We start from the raw sequence: 19,588 nt of genomic DNA on the forward strand, positions 1-19,588 counted from the left end.
AGAATTTACATTTCTCTCTTAATTGCACTAAATTTCCTTTCTCTCTTAATTGCCTGGCCCCCTGTAAATGATGCTTATCCTCCAAGAATGGTCACATGTTATCTGTTGTGGGTACTGCCTCCACAACATTAACCTCGTTACGCATTGCATGCACAGTTGAACACACCAAGTAACAGCTCAAAATGTGAAGCACTACTGAAAATAACGATGCTTAGGTCCGTTCTGAAGGAAACCTTGCTCCAAAAACCCTGCTGCAAAATTTATATGCACCGAGCGCATCATAAAAAAAAGGACTTGCAGGAGAGACTGATGCATGTTTGCTGCAACAACATTATGTCAACATGTAGTGGGTTCTCTTTGTTGTTTTTAACAGCCACGATTTCCACTGGTGCAATTTCTGACATGGCTCACAAGCTTTTCACGTGAAACTGCACGTGAAATACTCAAAATTGTTCCCGCCCCTCAAGTATTTTTGAGAGTTCAGGCGTGGAGTTCATATTAATGAATGCAACAAAGCTGACAAAAATTCAAGGTTCTTAATTCCTTCTGCTGCTGTAGGTTTTTATTAATGCCAAATATGCAATAAATCTTAGTCAAGGGTAAAATGGACGCCAACCAAAAACATAAAAAGAAAAGAGAACAAGACGTTTTGGCTCCCATACGAGGGCGTTGTTCACACTGAAAGCAAACAAAAGGAGGGAGACGATTTATACGTGTGAATGAATGGCACAAACAGCGGGCATAAACGGAAGGAAGGCTGCCGTGACTGACTGGAGTAGGGTGCATGTGCTAGCCACTGAAAGTAATCTAACCTTGTGGCTCCATCTCGAGTAATTACTAATCCAGACCACTGATACCACGCTGAACCGCAATAACGGCAGCCTTCCTTCCGTTTATGCCCGCTGTTTGCGCCATCCATTCACATGTACACAATCATCTGCCCCCCTTTTGTTTGCTTTCATCGTGAACAAGGCCCCCGTATGGAGCCGAAACTTTGTTTTCTTTCCTTTTATGTTTTTGGTCAGCGTCTGTTTTACCCTTGACTATGAGCAATCCCAACTAGGAGAGTTTTCGTCTAACTCTTGATTTTATACAATAAATCTGTCATCTCCATTTTCAACCTGCAAAGTTATTCGATCACTGAAGAGGTTATTTATAGGATGGTCTATAAGTCAATACCATGGGTCAAACTGAAAATTAAGACAAAGGCTGTGCGGTTTTTCCATTGTGAAGCCAAGCGAAGACTTTTCGGTCCAAGAGAGAGAACTTGTGATGAGAGGGAGCTCACCTTGATCCAGAGATCAGGAATTGCCATGCCTAGGCGGAAATCGAAGCCTCCACCACCTTCGTCCACGGGTCGGCACAAGGCTGGCATGCCCGACACATCCTGCAAATGACCATTTGTTAAGCGTGTGAAAAGAATGAATTTAATTGGAGTTTATGTCACATGAAAGAAAAAAAAAAGACATGCAGAACGACGATTTGGATGACTGGTGAGGCCTAACATCCCAGAGCAATGCTAGGGCACTATGAGAAACACTGTAACGAAGGGCTTTGGATTACTTTTGATCACCTAGAATTCTTTAATGTGCACCTAAATTTATGTACATGAGCATTTTTGCATTCTGCCCCTATGCAAACACAGTCACTACAGCTGGGAGTCGAACTTATGACCACGTGCTCAGCAACAGAAAGCCATATACAGTCGAACCTTGTCATAGAGAAGTCGCATTTGACATAAAAATAGCCACGTTATATCCAATAATTGTTATAAACGTATATTCGTTATAGCTGATAGTACTAGTGAGCAATATTTTAGATTTATCCCATTGAGACTCATGATAGAACTTCCATTGCAATTTTCCTCAAAGCTTGTGAATTATGAAAGAATAACACAAACATCACGTCTTCAAAAAAGTATAGAGAAATATTGATTGGTTGTCAAGTTACAATGGTGTACTACATCTAGTACACTGGGCGCATGGGGTTTAAATGGCCAAGGCACTTGTCATTGCGCCCCTACCTCCTTATATGAAAATTTTGAACCACCCTTTTTCGAGGCACAAAGTGCCCGTGCACTTCTCACATCTCCATGATGCTCAGGTGTGACAAAATCGGCATCGCAGCTCTTTTTTTATTTTTTTCGGGGTAATGACCGTGACCATCCATCATGAGTGTCCAAATACACGTACAGTAATGCCGAGAAGGCACAGCAATGGCAACGCTGACATCGCGAGTGCGGCTTACATGTCCTCAAGAATGCTATTTCAATGAAACCATTTTGGTGAAATATTGTTGCAAGCTTTACACCCTACACTAACCACAGATGTCGTTCACAGCAAAAGCATAGGTGTTGTCGTCAATTTCCTCTTCATATCTTCAGCTGGTTCTGACGGCACAATCACATTATCACTGTCCTCTTCTATGTAGTATAGAAGAACTTGTTGTTGGGCGAGTTGGTATATATCAGCGGACATTGTTTAACTGCGCGAACAAACGGACCACAGAGACAGCATGGAACAAGGACGGGCGCAGACTTACAACTAATGTTTATTCCACAAAGACCACATATAAGTACAACCCAGATATACACCACAGTGCATGTGCGAATTAAAAAAAAAAAGAAAAAAGAAAAACCTTGTTTATGCAAAACACAACCTACCTATGCTCGTCAATAAACCTCATCTCAGTGTTGTGCAGATAAACTGAGGTGTCACTGACACACTCTTGTCCCTTCATTCTTATATGGTACGCCTCGAGTAACTCTCTCGCTCGGCCATCTCGGCAGCGACACAAAATCTTTACTTTTTTCATGATCGGCTTACATGGGCACGCCAAGCAGTGGACAGGAAGGTGCTCATTCGCTTTATTCCTAATTGACAATTCATGCTCATACAAGTTTACATTCACGCACCTTCTGTTTGGCCTACGTAGACTTTGCCGCATGATAGAGGTATCTGATATACTACTCCAACACTGTAATCTACGTGGGAATTGATGTGCTTTGTTCCGCACCCTTAGACCCTATCTTTACTTCTTCCTATGCGCGAGCATAATCCAGCGAGCTTGCCAGAAGCCGAGAACACTACCTCAACTCCATACCATTTCACAACCTTTTTTTTAAGTTGTGGGAAGTTGTGCACCATAAACGTAACTGTTTATGGTGCAGAACTGGCTACAACACGGCCTTTTCCAACTCCCATTTACCCTCCCATAGAACTCCATGTATACGCATACCGCTTACAGTGCAGCCGCGTGAGACGAAATACCGGTTATAATGCGGCTTCCGCAGGAAAATCTCGCCGACAAGGGCGGTAGCAAGCATGCTTCTCAACGAGGTGCGCCCACCGATGGGAGAGGCGATCAACGAGGGCGATGCGGAGGAGGAGCATGAGACATGGAGCATGAGTCTAAGGGCAATAAAATCGTCGCTGCGCGCCGTATGTGCGAGTGAAAGCACGCGTCACGGAGAGCGAACACATAGAGGAGAGAAAACGTGACTTTCGTTGTGTGAAAGGCCGTCGGGGTATCGGAGGGAGGGAGGGAGGCGGGGCGATGCTGTGCTGCGGCCCCAAATGCGTATCTTGCAACCGGGCGCAAAGGTAACTGGCGATGCAATCTCCAACGCAAAAGTAGCAAAGCGGGAAGGCAGTGTGGAAGGGAGAGAGAGAGAGGCGGGGCTTCTACTCTGCCAACAAATGCGTTCTTGTACTTTGCGCCTGTGCCGGCTGTCAGTGTTGCCGCGCGGGCCGTATCTGGAAAGCGATCACCACACGGCTCTGACCTTTGTATGTGCTGTGCTTACGCCGCTCAGTTTCCGTTGAAGCGATAGACCGCACGAACCTTCGCTCGCTGCGGCAGCTGCGCTTCCCCACGCCCGTGTTTTGACAGTGGTTGTCTGCGGTCATCAGTCTATTCATGTTTGCTTGTGCGCGTTGACACCACGCTTGTTAATTCAGTTAGTAAGTGAATGTGTCAAGTTTATGCAGCCAATAAAACTACTATCCCTACTTCTTATAGCTCTCTACTAATTTGCTATCGCAATTGATGCTTCGCCTTTTGCGTGAAACTGATACATTTTTTTAATTATTACTTTGTCTGCTTCAAGCGAAGATCGTGGGTACTTGGACATTAACCTTTCAACGTTCGTAAATTTACATGGATGCAAAACTCCCAGTCGCACGCTTCGATTCACGGATACGCGCGGCTGCTTGGTCTACATGTTTTGCATACGTGCAGGGCTTGAAAATCGTTGTTTTGGTGATAGTGCAGTACCGCTTATAGTGCAGATACTCACGACTCCGGCGACTTACGTTATAAGCAGTCTGCACTGTAAATACTGTGAAAAGCACAACGCGAATATATAAAGCAGGCGCGCAGAAATAAATTGAAAGCGAGTACACATCCCTATTCGTCACGACTCCGCAGTTCTGCTGGAATTAGGGTGAAATTTTTATGCTATGGAACAACAAGTAGATTCTACCCTGTGTAAGGGTGTGCATGCACGGCCTCTGAGTACAAGAAACAAACTTGACAAAAGGAAATATTCAGCTGTTCAAGAAGTATGGATGCGAAACCAAGTGTACTAGTTCTAGTACAGTCGGTGCTAATGGGTTAATTTGTTATACCCAATATTTAGTTATATCTGGTATTATTTATATCACAGTTTGACTGCAGAGCCACTGTGGCAGGTGTTGTTGGATAGTTCAGTGCCGGTGTCGAAGAGAAATGGTGCATGGAAAATTTCAAACGCTTGCTATAACCTTCCATTTAACAATGTCACTGCCTCATTTTGGCATACTAAGGTTATCATTTTGGCCTAAGAAAGAAAATATAAGCTTGGTAGGGATGACTTAAACACAGGGGGTTCACAGGTCTAAAAGTGCAATGACAAAAAAATTGACAACTGTTACGGTTTTATGTACCAAATCAGCATGGTGTGCTATGAGAGATGACATAATGGACAGCTCTGGATACAGCACCTCACTTTTATGTAAACTCACATAAGTCATGTCCTACTTAACACATTGCTGCTTGTATCTCTATGTATGCTAGTGGTATGGCAGCAAGAAGTAAGTCAGGAATGAAGTCAAAAGCAAGGGGAAATGAGGTCAGCTGATGGAATGGTGACAAGACACTGTTGAAGATACCATAACTGATTTTGGGGGGAAGGTGGTGGGTAAATCACTCAGCACTGGGAGAGATGGTAACAATAAATGACAACCCTATATTAGGAACGCAGTGCAGATGCTAAAAGATTCAATGCTAATTGATGGAGAACCGTTGCCTGCTGGCACCTGCGGTTGTCCTGTTTCTACCCCATCTTGTAAACTTGTTTTTGGTATCGACACCATTTTGCTAAGTGCTTGTTCAATCCACAAGATGAGCTGCCTTGAAAGTAAGGCCAAGTTGGCAGTTTGGGGTACCTCTGCAATGGTGATGGCATTGGGGAATAGCTTGTGGATCATGTGGTTAGCCAACATGAGGTAGACAAGCGATTCTGTGTCACTGTTGAGGCCAAAGTACTCGTTGTAGTCACCACTGAAGCCATGGCCCATGCCGTGCGAATGGTACAGCATCGAGGTGACACCGTCAAAGCGGAAGCCATCAAACTGGTACTCCTGTAGATACCAATAGCAGTTGGAGAGCAGAAAGCGTAGTGTCTCCATCCTGCAAGATCAGACAATGGCAGGTGGGGAACATTCATAGGGAATGTTTAGGAAAATATCGGCATGATGGTGTTTGCAAAAAAATTGGAGGAAGAGAGCATGGTGAGTGCAGGCACAACAACAGGAAAGAATATGGAGGCTTAGAAAGGCTGGCACACGTAGAGCCAGATGTAAACGCAAAACAGGTAGCTTGGTGACTGTTGATCCAAAATATTTATTGCGTTGCACAATTCAGTGTGCATTGCCATTACTGCTAAGCTATTTCTGCTGTTAAGATTGTTTTCGCTGTTGGCAGCATTATCTTGTGCGATCATCCTCAAGCTACTGGTATATTTCTTCCTTTATTGTTTTGTGCATTATTCTCGGCAACCATTGTAAAAAATTAAAACGCCACATGCTGTAAGAGACAAGTAAAGGTGTTTGCCCAATGGCAGCTCAGGAACAGTCGTAGGGGAGCAGTTTCGAAAAAGTGCACACAATGGTGTGATTCAGCTCACAAAACAGGTTAAAAAATAGTAGGACTGATGGCAGTTGAGAACACTTCTGGGGGAATGGCTGGGAAATAGCTGGGATGACGAAAAAAAGGGTAGTTGGGAAAACTGGATAACAGTAAAAAGATTTGTTATACTGTGATTTCTACAGAATCCACCTCCATTCCACCCTGTGAAAGTGTAAGTACAGCGAAGCTGTTGCCGACGTTAGACAATGTTAGACAAGCACCGCTACCACAAGCGACGTACGTCACGCGCGCATGCATGTGTGCGGAAGTGCCGCATACATCCTCATTATTCTAGGCCTTCAGCCAAGCGCAAGTGCATTATTGAACTAACTGAATTTTTCAAAATAAAACCATCACTTTGATGAATGCTGTAGTACTAACAGATAAACTCATGTGCTGTGAAGCTGAACTTCTGTTTGCAGGTTTCAGTATGGACGAGCTCAGCTTGTCCTCAGGTATATGTTTCAATGCCTTCCCTGGCTCGTCCTCGGTAGGAAAAGGGTTAATGCCACATTTTGCTATGTGCATAAGCAACAAGGTGTCATCCACCTTAGAGAAGACAACTTTAAACAAAACACTAACATGTAAATGGCATCATTGTTGCATGAGTCAGTGGCAGATTGCCTTTTTTATCAGCAAAGTGACACTTCTGGAACTGTGACTGCTTTACGCAGTTTGTTGTTTTTCAGTTTTTCATTTGGTTCTTTAAAATTTGCCCCTAGGAAAGTGACAATGAAATTACATCTCAATGAGCATGTGTGATGAGCCCAAGCTGTTGCCTATGACGAAAAAAAACTATTCCTAGCACTAAATTGCCACTTGCTAAGCACACAATCCTCTAGTTTTCTGTGTCCGCAGTCTATTTTTTTCACTGTAGAAACAACAAATTATTCCAAACTTGTTAAGGTTCAGCTGTACTGCTGCTGTCAGATTAAACCCAAACAATGAAGCCACATGTATAGTGGCTCAACTTTAATAAACATGGGCTTTAAAACAGAAACATGGAATTCTTTGGAAAGAAGATGCATTGAGCTAGCAGCCCCAAACAAGGCAGCCCAACCAGAAATCCCTAGCACCCTCCACAGCAGAAAAAGCGCTTAAGGCATGACAGTGACTGTACAGCAGGCCCTGGTGGTAACCTGTAACACAAGTGTGCTCACTGTGTGTAGTCGAAGAGCCGGCTGTCCCACAGAGGGTGTGTTCCACGACCTCCATCGTGGAAGTAGCAGCTGTTGGTGCCATCAAACTCGTTCAGGCCATCGAGGACATTCTTGGATGCGTGGCTGTGTACCACGTCCAGCAGCACATAGATGCCCATCTCGTGTGCACGGTCCACAAGTGCTTTCAGCTCTTCCGGAGTGCCGTACCGACTGCAAAAGCCTTTCGTGCTATTCTCATTTTGCCTCTGAAGTAGCAGGGGGGAAATGGCTCAAAAAGCTGTTCATGAGGAACAAGTTGATGTCAAAGACCACAATCTGCCATTAAGTGCTGCTACAGTAAAGCTATCAGTACCACCGCAGTAAGGGAACGAGGTAATTACATTCGTGGTCAGTGTCTGCTACTCAATATGCTCATACTATATAGTGCCTTCAAGTTTTACTAAGACCATCATGCAAGCTACAGAGACACACATTTTAAATTAAAATCGTATTCTAAGGTTTTATGCGCCAAAATCACAATGTGATTACTGTAAGGCACACGACCATAGTGTGGACTGCGGATTATTTTTTACCATCTGGGGTTTATTGCATGACCCGAATATGGCACAGGAGCTTTTTTTTTTTTTTTTTTTTTTATTCTAGCCCCATCGAAATGCGGCCACCGCGGCCAAGATCACAAGATCAAACCTGCGAGCTCGCGATCATTCTTAGCCACTGCGTCATTTTGTGCCGTCATATAGTTAACTAAAACTACCAAATATGAAGTGCTTCCTTATTTATGAAGTTGCAGAACTACATAACTCCTACTGAATTAACACATTTTGAGCACTCAGCAGCTTCAATTCCACAAATCCAACATGTGTGCAAAAGTCATTACCTAAGCTAAGCAATTGATATTTGTTACAGCTGCAGTTGACGAGTGAAATTGTTTGCATACACAATGTCCACCAGGAACCATAAAGTGTATGCAAAATCAGCATATCTCACTTTGCATGTGTAACAAAATTTACAAAAGGGTAACTCTGAAGGCAAGGCATAACTTAACAGAAGAAGCTTTCATACAACAGATTACAATAATGAGCCTTGATGGTGCAGGCCACTGCTTTCTCAGTAAGCAATCATTTCTGTCAAATACTAATAAATTCTTAACTTGACCATCAAGACCACTGTTTTTGAAACCAAAGCACTTTTTTTTTTAACGTTAGCAACAGGGAAGGACTAACACGTTAAAGAATTTTATCCTTACGATGTAATCTTACTTTTTATACTCCAGCATAAAGCAATTTATTTATGGCATCAATTTAGTTTTCTTGATTACAAGTAATGGCAAATGTTAAAGCAATGCCACTATTAATATGCTTATCTGAGTGAAAAAGATGCACAGCTCCCACTCAGATGCTGAGGGCTATTTTAGCAAGAAGAATGAACAAGATCAGTATTACCTGGAAGCTGCAAAAAATGATGTTACTTGATAGCCAAAACTTGCGTAATATGCATGTTCCATGATAGCCATGATTTGAATTGCGTTGTAACCTATGACCAAGAAAATATGTTAGCGTACAACAAGGTGAAACATGCACAGCCTGAAACATTTTAAGCCTGCTGTGCATACCAGATTGCCACCCTTGCTACAGACCTCAATAGGACTCAGAAATGTACTATCAACCAAAAAAGTTTATAGACCAAGGGATCTGACAAAAAGCTGAATATCTCTGCAGCCTCAAAATGCAGCCTGGTATTCCCATTTCCAGCTTCTACTGGTATATGCGAGCAAGATTGTGATGTACAGTTCTACTTGCTACTTTTAAAGGCTGCCGCATATTTAGCGTTTTCTGAGATCCCGTAGTCCGTAAACTTTTTTGGTCAATAGTACATGTTCAGCAAACATGCTAGAGCATGCATGTGTGTGTGCATGGAATCGTACTTCTGGAGTGGGCAGTGAAATTTCACCGAACAACTACACACAGAGAGACAAGTGAAGAGCTTCACTTGTCTACGTTTCTTCTGTAAAATTCCATGGTGCAACCCAAAAGTACGATTTTACACTAGAAATGTCTTATTCAAGCTTTCATGGTGTACAACAGAACGCTAGACAGTTATGATGCATGCGGCCTTTCCTCCGCCCTCCCCCCTCCCTTTTCCTTCTCTATTAATACATAACCACTACTACTACTAAAAACTCTTATGACATCCATTACAGTATTTGACCATGTGCTCTACATTACCCTACAGAGAAAAAAGCTGTCAGTATAGAAAATTCAGCCCTCTTGCGCGGTCACGTAAGGCAGAAAAACCTAATTTGCACATACCGGTCGCCTGCACTCAAACTTCTAATTACAACACTAAAAAAAGACAAGAGGATACATGCACACAAACGACTGCATAAGACAACGTTTGGACCTTTATAGAATTTATCCGGCACAACTGTCAGCACAAGAAATTTGCCAGTAATTTGCCTTGTATGTCCTGCAGCTTTATGTTGAAATGCCGAGTGAATTCACAATAAAAACTTTTGGCTTTATGGCCGGCTACACCGCAACACAGTTGGGACTACCGTGGAGCCGCACCTAAATGGAAAATTCTAGTGTCGTGCGCATATTCGAATTTCTGAATAGTAATTTTGATTATTGTGCCATTTGATATACATTAAAAAAAAAGTAATATTTGACTTTTCGAAGTGTAATAATCCATTCTTTATGTTTAGCTTTGCCTCAATACAATTGTGTTATGCGGTGTGTATGCTTTTGTATATGCTTCACTGTACTGTTGTGCAGTGAAGCAAACCGAATGAAAAGGGGCACGGTAATGGGGCCACGTATTCATTCCTTATACACATGTGCACGTGCCGTTTCCGGTCACAATATGAACACCGAGACATGTGAAAAGTATAAACCGAGACATCTAATCTGAATAAAATCATTGGTATCGAACAGTGGTGTCAATAGGGGGGTGGGGGCACCCGGGTGCAGTACTCAGGGGGGGGTGCTGCTGGGCAGCGAAAAGGGTGGGGGTGAGATGGCAAATAATTAGTCCTCAAGGAAGATAAAAAGACGCCAGGCGCCTTTCGTTGAGTGGAACAGTGGCACCATGCGCTGACTACAGAATAGAATCAAGAATGAAAATCTTTAGTAGGGTGCCCCAGCAAAGCTTAATGCATTACAATATTACATTACAATATACATTAGAGACGTCGCCCCTGAGAGGTACATAAAATGTTTCGTAGACACACCCGGGTAGTGCTTGTAACTACTATAGAAATACTTCCCCACCGGGGCCAACTGCGCTAGCCGATAGTGCATCATTAGCATAAATTTGTGCTTTAATTTTCTTACGAAAGCTCCTTTAAAATACCACACGTTCTACTGAGACTGTATTCTTTTTCGCCTAGTCGTCTACTGTTTCCAGCACATGTTCATTTTCTTCTCCTTTCAAGTTTCCTCCTTCTGAGGTGCTTCTTTCAACTCCATTTACATATTCGGATAATTTATTCATGTATATACCTATACATATTGCTACAGGTCTTTCTACATGGTCAAAGTCTGCGTGTCTGAGATGAATCCAAAGTGTCTCCTGTGAAGACAGCATGTTAAGAGGCAGGCATCAAGACATACTCAAAAACAATAGTTTCGTGCTGCCACAAGTTTTCTGTTGCTTGTGTAAGACAATTTGTCCAAGAATTTTTCTAGAACCAGTGCTACGTCTAGCTCTGGGCAGACCATATCTATCTCGATTCCTGCTCAGGTGTAGCCGATGACACTAAACATACCACCCTGGTTATCATTATCATCAGGTTCACTTGGAATGTCACATTTATTTTTATTCTTTTTTTTTAAATCAATCTCCTTTGGAATCTTTTAAAGGAGTCCTGAACCACCCTTTGGGCTTGGTGAAAAAACAGTCTGCGGATAGCATACACCGCTGTGAACATCTCGGCCAATTTTTGCTCTTTTCAGCAGAAGCCTGCTCCTCCCTCTTCTCTGGACGCTTTATTTCGTAATAAAGAGTCCAGAAAACACAGCTGCTATTGGCGAATAGCTGACGTCATTCAAAAAGGGTGTTTGGAACAGTGCGGTTCTTCCTACTGCTACAGTGCATATTTATTGACGAAGTTTAATAAACAGGCTGAAGTAAGCGAAAATCTTCTTTCGAATTTTGATGATAATTACATACTTCCAGAAGAAGCCGACTGTCGTCTGCTCACGCTCGGCTGCGGCAGCGCAGGTAGGAATTAAACTTTGGCCACCCTGCTTATCGGTGTCGTAGCCGTCGGATCTCGCCTGTTTCGACTAGTTTTGAACGCTCAACTAGCCTCGAACCACGCGAAACTTATGGTCAGACCACACCAACTCTTGCCAGCGTTCACCGACTCCTGGCCATTCCTGGTTAGATGCCTTGGCAGACTTATTGATAGCGCTTAAGAATGTGCAAGTTGGATGTGGCTACTACCTGTCAGTAAATCTGGTGAAGGACAAAGACAGTCCACACCACGGTCAGACGGCAGCATATGAGCATGAGCATGCACTCAAGCCCTGTCGTGCACAAAACAAATGCTGCGCATACACACTACAGTTGCATGTAGCTGCAGTCTGCTACGTAGCGCAAATACCGCAGCCACCGCGGTATTACATGCGGCGCGTTGAAGTGGCAAAATCGGAAGTAGTGGCATCTACATTAACATCCACAATCGAACCTGAACTGTGTGCCACGGTGACATTCAGTAGGCGGAGCGTTGTGGGCACGCCGCCCTCCACCGTAGTCTTTGCAGTGCAACTGCAAACCATTGAAGAAGGAGCAGAAGCACCACAAAGGTCATGTTTGAATGACCTTTGAAACGAATTGAAGTACTTCTTGCAGCAAAGTATTTCTGAAAAAGCCTATTTTAACTTCAAATGAATTTCTCCATTTCGATAAAAAGTGGTTCAGGGCCCCTCTGATCCCCTTTCTCCTCCCAATACAGAGTAGCATATCAGCGATTGTATACACACCAGCAAATACCTGTTTTCTAATAAAGATCCTTTCTCTCTTTCTCACAGTTTGCATTTATATTGCTTTATGCACACATTTATTTATTTATTTATTAAATTATTTACTTAAATACTCTCAATGCCATTGCGGCGTTACAGAGAGGAGTGTGGTTAGAAGTTCAAGATAGCAGTCTTGAATGATGCATGCTCAGGGTTGCTGGCGATGGAAGCGGGGAGGCGATTCCATTAGGATGATGTCTTAGGCACATAGGAGTGGAAATACATGTTGGTCTGGCAGAACGGCACTTGAACTTTGAAGTTATGGTCGACACGGGATGAAAGGTAACAAGGTGGCAAGAACAGTGTGTGTTTCAGTTCAGGATTTGTAAAGAACAATTTATGAAAGAGACATAAGCGGGCCTGCTTCCTTCAGATAGATAGGCTAGGGAGGCCTAGAGAATTTTTTATGGAAGTGATACTGGCCATGCGAGAATAATTAGAAACAATGAACCGAGCTGAATGATTTTGGATGGCTTCTAGTGCGTTAACAAGTGTAGAAGAGTGAGGATCCCAGACTGAAGAAGTGTAGTCGAGTTTATACCTGACTAAAGTTTCGTATAGAAGGAGCTTTAAGGAAACCGGAACCAAAGCAAAGTTGCGCAGCAAAAAACCAAAAGTGCGGTTCGCATTGTTAATCACGTAATTAATATAAGTATTCCAAGATAAATTGTTATCTATGTGGACACCTAGGTATTTATATGTATTGACAGATGACAAATGAAAGTCAGTAATGGAATAAACAGGGGTAGAACAGTCAGTAGTTCTTCGGAAAATCCTCATTATTCTGCACTTGTTAACATTTAATTTCATGGACCAGAAGGTCCATGAATACGACATTATAAAAGATTAACATTGTAAAAATTAACATTTTTATGTTAATCTGGACATTCATCTGATGAAAACTATTTGCTGTTTATTTTTTTTAGAAATGTTCTCTTTTGAAATAAAATAATTACAAACTCCTGTTTTTCTGCCTGTTAATACAAAATTAAGACGTTAATATGCGCTTTCGATGTGATGTGCTGCATTGGGAGTTATGTGGTGCACTCATTACTTTATACCTATCAAAAAAAAAAAGTATTAGCCATTAGCAACAGAACAAACACCATGCTGAAGCAAGCCATGAGAAAAAAATTGTGCTTCGTTGCTTGAAACGGAAGGGTGGAGGATGGGCCACTGCCCCGGGTGCCACTGACCCTAGTTATGCCACTGATACAGGACTATCTTCTGTTTATGCTTCCTCTAGTTACTGCAATAGTCTACATCTCTAATTTGCACATTGTTTTACATACGTGTTCTTCTCATTAACTTCCTACATGCACAAAGGCAGTTGCAGCAAGCTTCGTTATTCATTAAGCTCTTTGTACCTGACATTTAGTTGAAGAGTTCTACTACTGTGCTAAATTTTGGTTTCATTCTTCCACAGAACAACCCATTAATTCCAACGTGCGGTAGTTCCTATGCATAAGAGTCTGCAGCCACATCTCTACATGACAGCAATTCAGTATTCGATTAGAAAATATTCGTCCCAAATCACTACTCGCACATGCCTACAAAATTCGCATTGCCAGATGCCACTGTGTATGCTGGCCTTGCAAAAATTTTTTCATGCTTAGTGTTATGCTCTCATGTGAACAGTGAGTTTTTTCTCACACATCCGTCTTGCTCCAGATCTCACCTGCACAATTTTAGCGCACAGTAAAGAAGGGCTGCAATTTCCCCAGAAATAGTCGAAAATAAAGCTGAAGCTGCCCATGTAACTCGCAGTTGCGTTACGGGAACAGGCATGAAAAAGGGAAATGGAACTTATGTCAGGTAGCAGAAAGGAGATGAGCAGATTGCTTCACAGGAAAGTGGCCAAAGAAGAACAAGCTAGGACTATCAGGTGGAGCGACACTATCATCGTAGTCAAAATTCAGATACACCAAGCTCAGCCATAAATATAAGAAAAAGGGTACTTAACACTACGATACGGTGGAGAGCTGAGCAAGTTGGAATGAATGCACAATTGAAATCAGCACAAAAAATGATGGCAACACAAAAAGGGGGACACATGATAAATGTGCAGACTTCTGCCAATTCCAAGTTCGTTCCCTTGAAAAATATTTGGACATGTTTGCCAGGTGGCACTTCACACTACCAATGTGTTTTGTGTGCTTCATAGAGGTCGTCACAGGGATTCCATCATTTGGCCAGTGACCTACCTTGGTTCTTGATTCGAGGAAGAACATTGTCCTTGAAGTTTGCATAATTAGCAACCCAGTAGTCCTCAGATGCAATGCCAATGTGGCACTCAGTAGATACGAAGGCTTTTGGGTAATGGTACTTTGGGATGCTTGAATTTGTAACGCTGCCAGATAAGGGACAGAGTGCAACTACTTACATCAGACAGACAAGCAAAAGACTTCGTCAGTAATAATCATTAATAAGTCCCGACAACATTTGGGTCAACAATTACGTAGCACCAGCAGACAAACTCAATCACATTTTCTCATGATGTTTCATATAAAAGACATCAGGCAGGTGTCTTGTAATATCAAAGAATACATGTTTAGTTGCTGCTTCAGCTGCAAATCAGCAGTCTCTTTTCTGTTCATTCAACCCCCAGTTATCTTTATGCGTCAAGTTTACAACTCTATAAATCAGTAATTAAAAGTGAGTGACATCACAATTCCATTATCTAAACTGTACAAAAACAGATATATGCCACTCTGGATTACACCACTACTTTTTTAATAAGACTTCTGCAAGACTCATGGAGACAATATAACAATTTCACATAGTAAACTTTCACAGCTTGCTAAGCCATCATATATCTGTCCATTCTTAAACAAAATACAATCTAAAGAAAACACACAGAGCAGTGATATTTATATTTCTTGGTTCAGAGTTGCTAAACCATAAATGCTGTATATCATTTTTCACCTTATTTACCAAATTTTGGCACTTGAAAACATATGAAACCCCAAAATAAAATTCTGTTTCTAACAGCCCGTAGAAATAAGTTTTCTGTCTTAAAAGGCCCCTCACCAGGCCCCATAGCAAATTTTGGTTATACAATGCAAGTTGTTACGTGCCCTCTAGGGAGCGTTCTACCACAAGAATTTCTCAAATTGGTTCTTAACAGCAGAGATAACTATATTTAAAGTGTTGCGAACGCATTATTTCAGGATGTGAGCTTCACTGCCAACATTGACACTCTCTCCACTGCCCCGTCTAGCCTCCGCAAGCGAAATTCCTTTCCTTTGTTCTCATACAAGAACAAGAGGATCTCGTTACCTAATTGTCATGGGCCCCACCTTCCCTTTTCTTTTTTGTTGTATTTTTGTTGCATGGTGCACTTTCAGTGATGGTCTCATGCGGAAGCTGTTGCATTTGTCTCGTTTTGCATGATTTTGCGTGCCGTGCTCGAGAACACCTGACAAGCAGTAAAAGTCAGTGCCACAGTAGCACTAAGGCAGACGCAAGCAGACGAAAGAGCATTATCGTGTGCTGGAAGCCAGTAGAAAATTGCAAGTAGTTTCGTTTTCTGCACACGCAAAGTGCACGACGGCACAGAGTAAAACAAAGACTCACATACAGTCAGTTTGTAGGTATTATTTCTCTAAATTTTAAATCGCTTAGTAAAGCAACAGATCAAACAAATAACTGCTGTAGCCTTGAATCATTCTTGAAGTTGCATGTCCTGGTGAGTGACGCTTCAACAATGCGAATTACGTAGACGCACTTGAGCACCTGATCTCTGGCTGGGAGCGTGGCTCCCTTGAGAAGAAGAACGCGCCACATTTTGTTTTAAATTTCAGCTGCTTTCGCAGCGCCCAGCGGTATGATACTTCGCAGACACTATCGTCAGCACATATTGTATACACTGCACTTGTCCGTTTAAAATGGCAAAATCTGGTGAGGGGCCCCTTAAATGCGACAAGTTTCACTCAGGCCGGTTAATAAGGAAATTAAAGTTGGCTCCGAGTAAAAGATTGCTTTTCATGGAGTTGCTGCTGTGTACATTTTATTTAATATATTTATTTATTATTTATTCATTAACGATTGTTAGCAGCAACACTTACCTCATTTTCTGGGGGATCCCAGAAGCGCTGCCCAAACTGGGGGACATTTTTGTCCCGGACAACGTACGTAGCCCAAGGGCTATTTCGGTCTGCAAGCTCCCCTGTGGTTTTGTTGAGAATGACAATCTGCAAATGAACACATCTTAAGTTGTAAATATTGTGCCTCAACATGTTCAGCGTGTCTCCATGCCTTTGTTGCACATTTCAAAGACTGTCCACTCTGTCTAATTCAAAGACTGCTTGCTACCTAGCAAAGAGTGTTCAGCACTGATTTCATTTAAGTCTAATGGAAAATTGCAACCTGCAACTTCTACAAATGGTTGGTCCATACAGTCTGCCCACAACATCTGCTACGACAGTGATGTCAAAACGCATGTAACTAGAATTCGTGCCTTGAACCATTCTTGTGTGCAACGTGGTACCTCTTTATCGTGATTCCCAGTTTTATCTTATTGCCTTACACATGTCATTGCACAGACATTCTGGTTCTTCTTACTTGTTCCTCTCTTTTCGTTTACTAGTGCAGTGCTATATTTCCTTGCAGGACGACAATTGCTTGTTCCATCTTTCTTATTGTACACCAAACAATTTTGTCGTATTTGTTGAGGCACATTTTGTTTTTTATTGTTTTGCTTTGTTTTTATTTCGTTAAGGAGGGTCGTGGGTCTTGAACACAAAAATATACAAAAATTTATTTTTCATTTCTGTTATTCTTCTATATATCATGGTGCAGCTGCTGGAAAAAAGAAGCTCAAAATGCCATGTCATTGAGGGAAAAAAAAAACCACTGTATTTATCCTAAAAAATGCTCAGTTTTGCCCATGAAAGTGTTGAAAATGACCCATTTTGTGCCGTTCCCCATTCCAAAAACCACTCATCAGAGCCGGACTATCTTGGTCTTGTTTGAAAGAGCATCTTTCCTGCGTTCTTTCCTGCCAAGAATGCTTGCTTTCCTGCCAAACTTTCTGCATCCAGGAAAACGAATTGCCTTTTTCACATGGTGATTAGTTTTTCTCCACTTTTCTCGAATAGCTCTTGGGTGTAAGCAATTTTCTGAGAGGCGTACTTACTCTCTTAATCATCCAATTGTAATAACTTCATGTTTATCTGATGGCTAGACTTCCAAGAAGTGCAGCAAGTAATACCACGTTTCTGCACCCCACTTTTAGCTTGCTTGCAGTAAAATATTTTCTGATAGTCATCCCAAAATTTCTTCCTTATGTAGAGAAAATATAGTTGTATATTCGTAACCAGCACATTAAATTATATATCACCTGTAAATTTCATTCATCTAGTAGCAATAGCAATCAATGTTTTCCTTGAGACCCAGGTCGTCCTAGATGACCATGCACTTACACCTGTCCTACCTGGGCTACCAAAAGCAGCTGGCAATAGCCAATACCAATAAATAATAATAAAAGAGATAATTTCAACAAGGTTCCCTGCTTGACGTACAGCCACAATAATTATGAGTAAATAAAAAATGCACAGCAAGTATGTAAATTGTGGTCCAATGTTAAAGAGTAAATATTCAAACCAAAATAACTTTAATATATCAAATACACAAGCTGACTCAACTACATCATCATCTCTCTTGCCACACCTGCTGGACTCTGCATCATAGCCACTCAAGAATGCACTATATCGGCTTTAAAGCAGACTCTCTCTTGACATGGAAACAAGCCCCATTATGACCAGTACAGTGAGACGACGATGCTGACAACAAATATCACCACTCACTTGGCCCCACCAACAACAATTGCAATGTTAATGAAACAAGTTGTATCGGGCTCGGACATTCTAGGGTGCACATGCCTCCCACTGAAGCTTCAGACGCCACGTATCTTTCATGTTTCCTGCTTGTGTTCTTGATGTAAGTGCTTTGCGTATGCCTCACTAGTCACAGCAATTTTGGTGGCAATTTCTTCCAGAAAAGACCAGACAGTTATTGCTTCATTATTTACAAATTTTCGAGGTTTAACATAAGTGGAGATGTTTTGATGTTGTAAACACAGACTGAACAAGGAGGTGTGTTCAACCATTCTGAATGTTTAAAGCTAGCATTCCATGCTAGTATTGCACAGTGCACTTTGTGCTGCTTATAACACCATGTTCAACATACGAGATGATTTATCAAATAGAATATAAACCCTTTTTGTGCACAACACAACAATAGATGCAATAAAAGAATGAGAAGGTCTAAGCCGAGCTTAGCTAAAGTAATGAAGCAACTGACTGTTAATAAACCGCAGCATGCTTAGAAATAAATTAAAATAAGACATGAGCACGTAGCTAATATACAAGAATGGTTGCCTGCCTTGATTCTGTCAAGGTGCGGGATTTGGCAGGAGCCATCGGCCTTTGGAGGCAGAGTCAGTTCCCACTTGCCATAGGGGAGCTTCTTGAAGGGATGTGTCAACCTTTCCCATGCGTCTGGACAATGCACAAAAAACCAGCATGTTAGCATATGACTTGCTACGGTGCCATGAGGTTGCAGAATTAAATACCAGCTGCAGTGACTATGTTCCTATGGAATGGAAATTTAACATAAAAATAACTCGTATCATGCAAACCATACTGGTAAAGATTAATTCAACTGTGCCCAATGGCATCTCTCATACCCTGCTAGGCAGCATTGAGAACTTAAACTCTAAATGTTACGATCACATTAACACATGAGCTTGGCACCTTATGGAGTTTGGCACTCATTTAATTAAAATAAAGCGAAGTTTAGTTTACAAAGATTCTGTAAAAAAGCAAATGATGTAAAATCATTCTTATTAACACAGTCAAACTTGGATAATCTGATAATGTGAACATGAATATAATGAAGTTCTAAGACATTTCTAGCTGACATCAGCATGTAACAAATTCATGCTAACAACAAATAGTGGATATAACTAAGCTATTTTCGTGTTGAATGCCACTTCATCGTAATGATGTTTGACTGTATATATTTTATTTCAAATAATCCCACTGACATTCAAAAGGAGACCAATGCATACATGCTAAATTTACACTTAGTCAGCACATCTAAAAAAAATAGTAGCAATCGCTTATAATTGTGTGTACAGCATGATTGCTACACAATGCCAAGATGTCAGACAAGGGTTGCAGAAATTCTTGACGAATAAAAATAATGTTGTAAAATATGTTCACTAACTGTAAG

At 41.7% G+C, this 19,588-nt stretch overlaps 1 protein-coding gene across 1 annotated transcript in view; it reads right to left on the reverse strand.

The window, feature by feature from the left end:
- LOC119433636 (1,4-alpha-glucan-branching enzyme-like) overlaps window positions 1-19,588 on the reverse strand; it is a 45,658-nt gene that overhangs the window by 22,044 nt on the left and 4,026 nt on the right. Inside the window, 8 exon segments of the mRNA XM_037700892.2 lie at window positions 1,289-1,387; window positions 5,427-5,670; window positions 7,329-7,538; window positions 8,771-8,861; window positions 14,557-14,647; window positions 14,649-14,702; window positions 16,420-16,545; window positions 18,737-18,852. Of these exon segments, the coding sequence (XP_037556820.1) occupies window positions 1,289-1,387; window positions 5,427-5,670; window positions 7,329-7,538; window positions 8,771-8,861; window positions 14,557-14,647; window positions 14,649-14,702; window positions 16,420-16,545; window positions 18,737-18,852 (1,031 nt within the window).

This window comes from Dermacentor silvarum, chromosome 11, assembly GCF_013339745.2.
Source record: "Dermacentor silvarum isolate Dsil-2018 chromosome 11, BIME_Dsil_1.4, whole genome shotgun sequence".
Lineage (NCBI taxonomy): Eukaryota > Metazoa > Arthropoda > Arachnida > Ixodida > Ixodidae > Dermacentor > Dermacentor silvarum.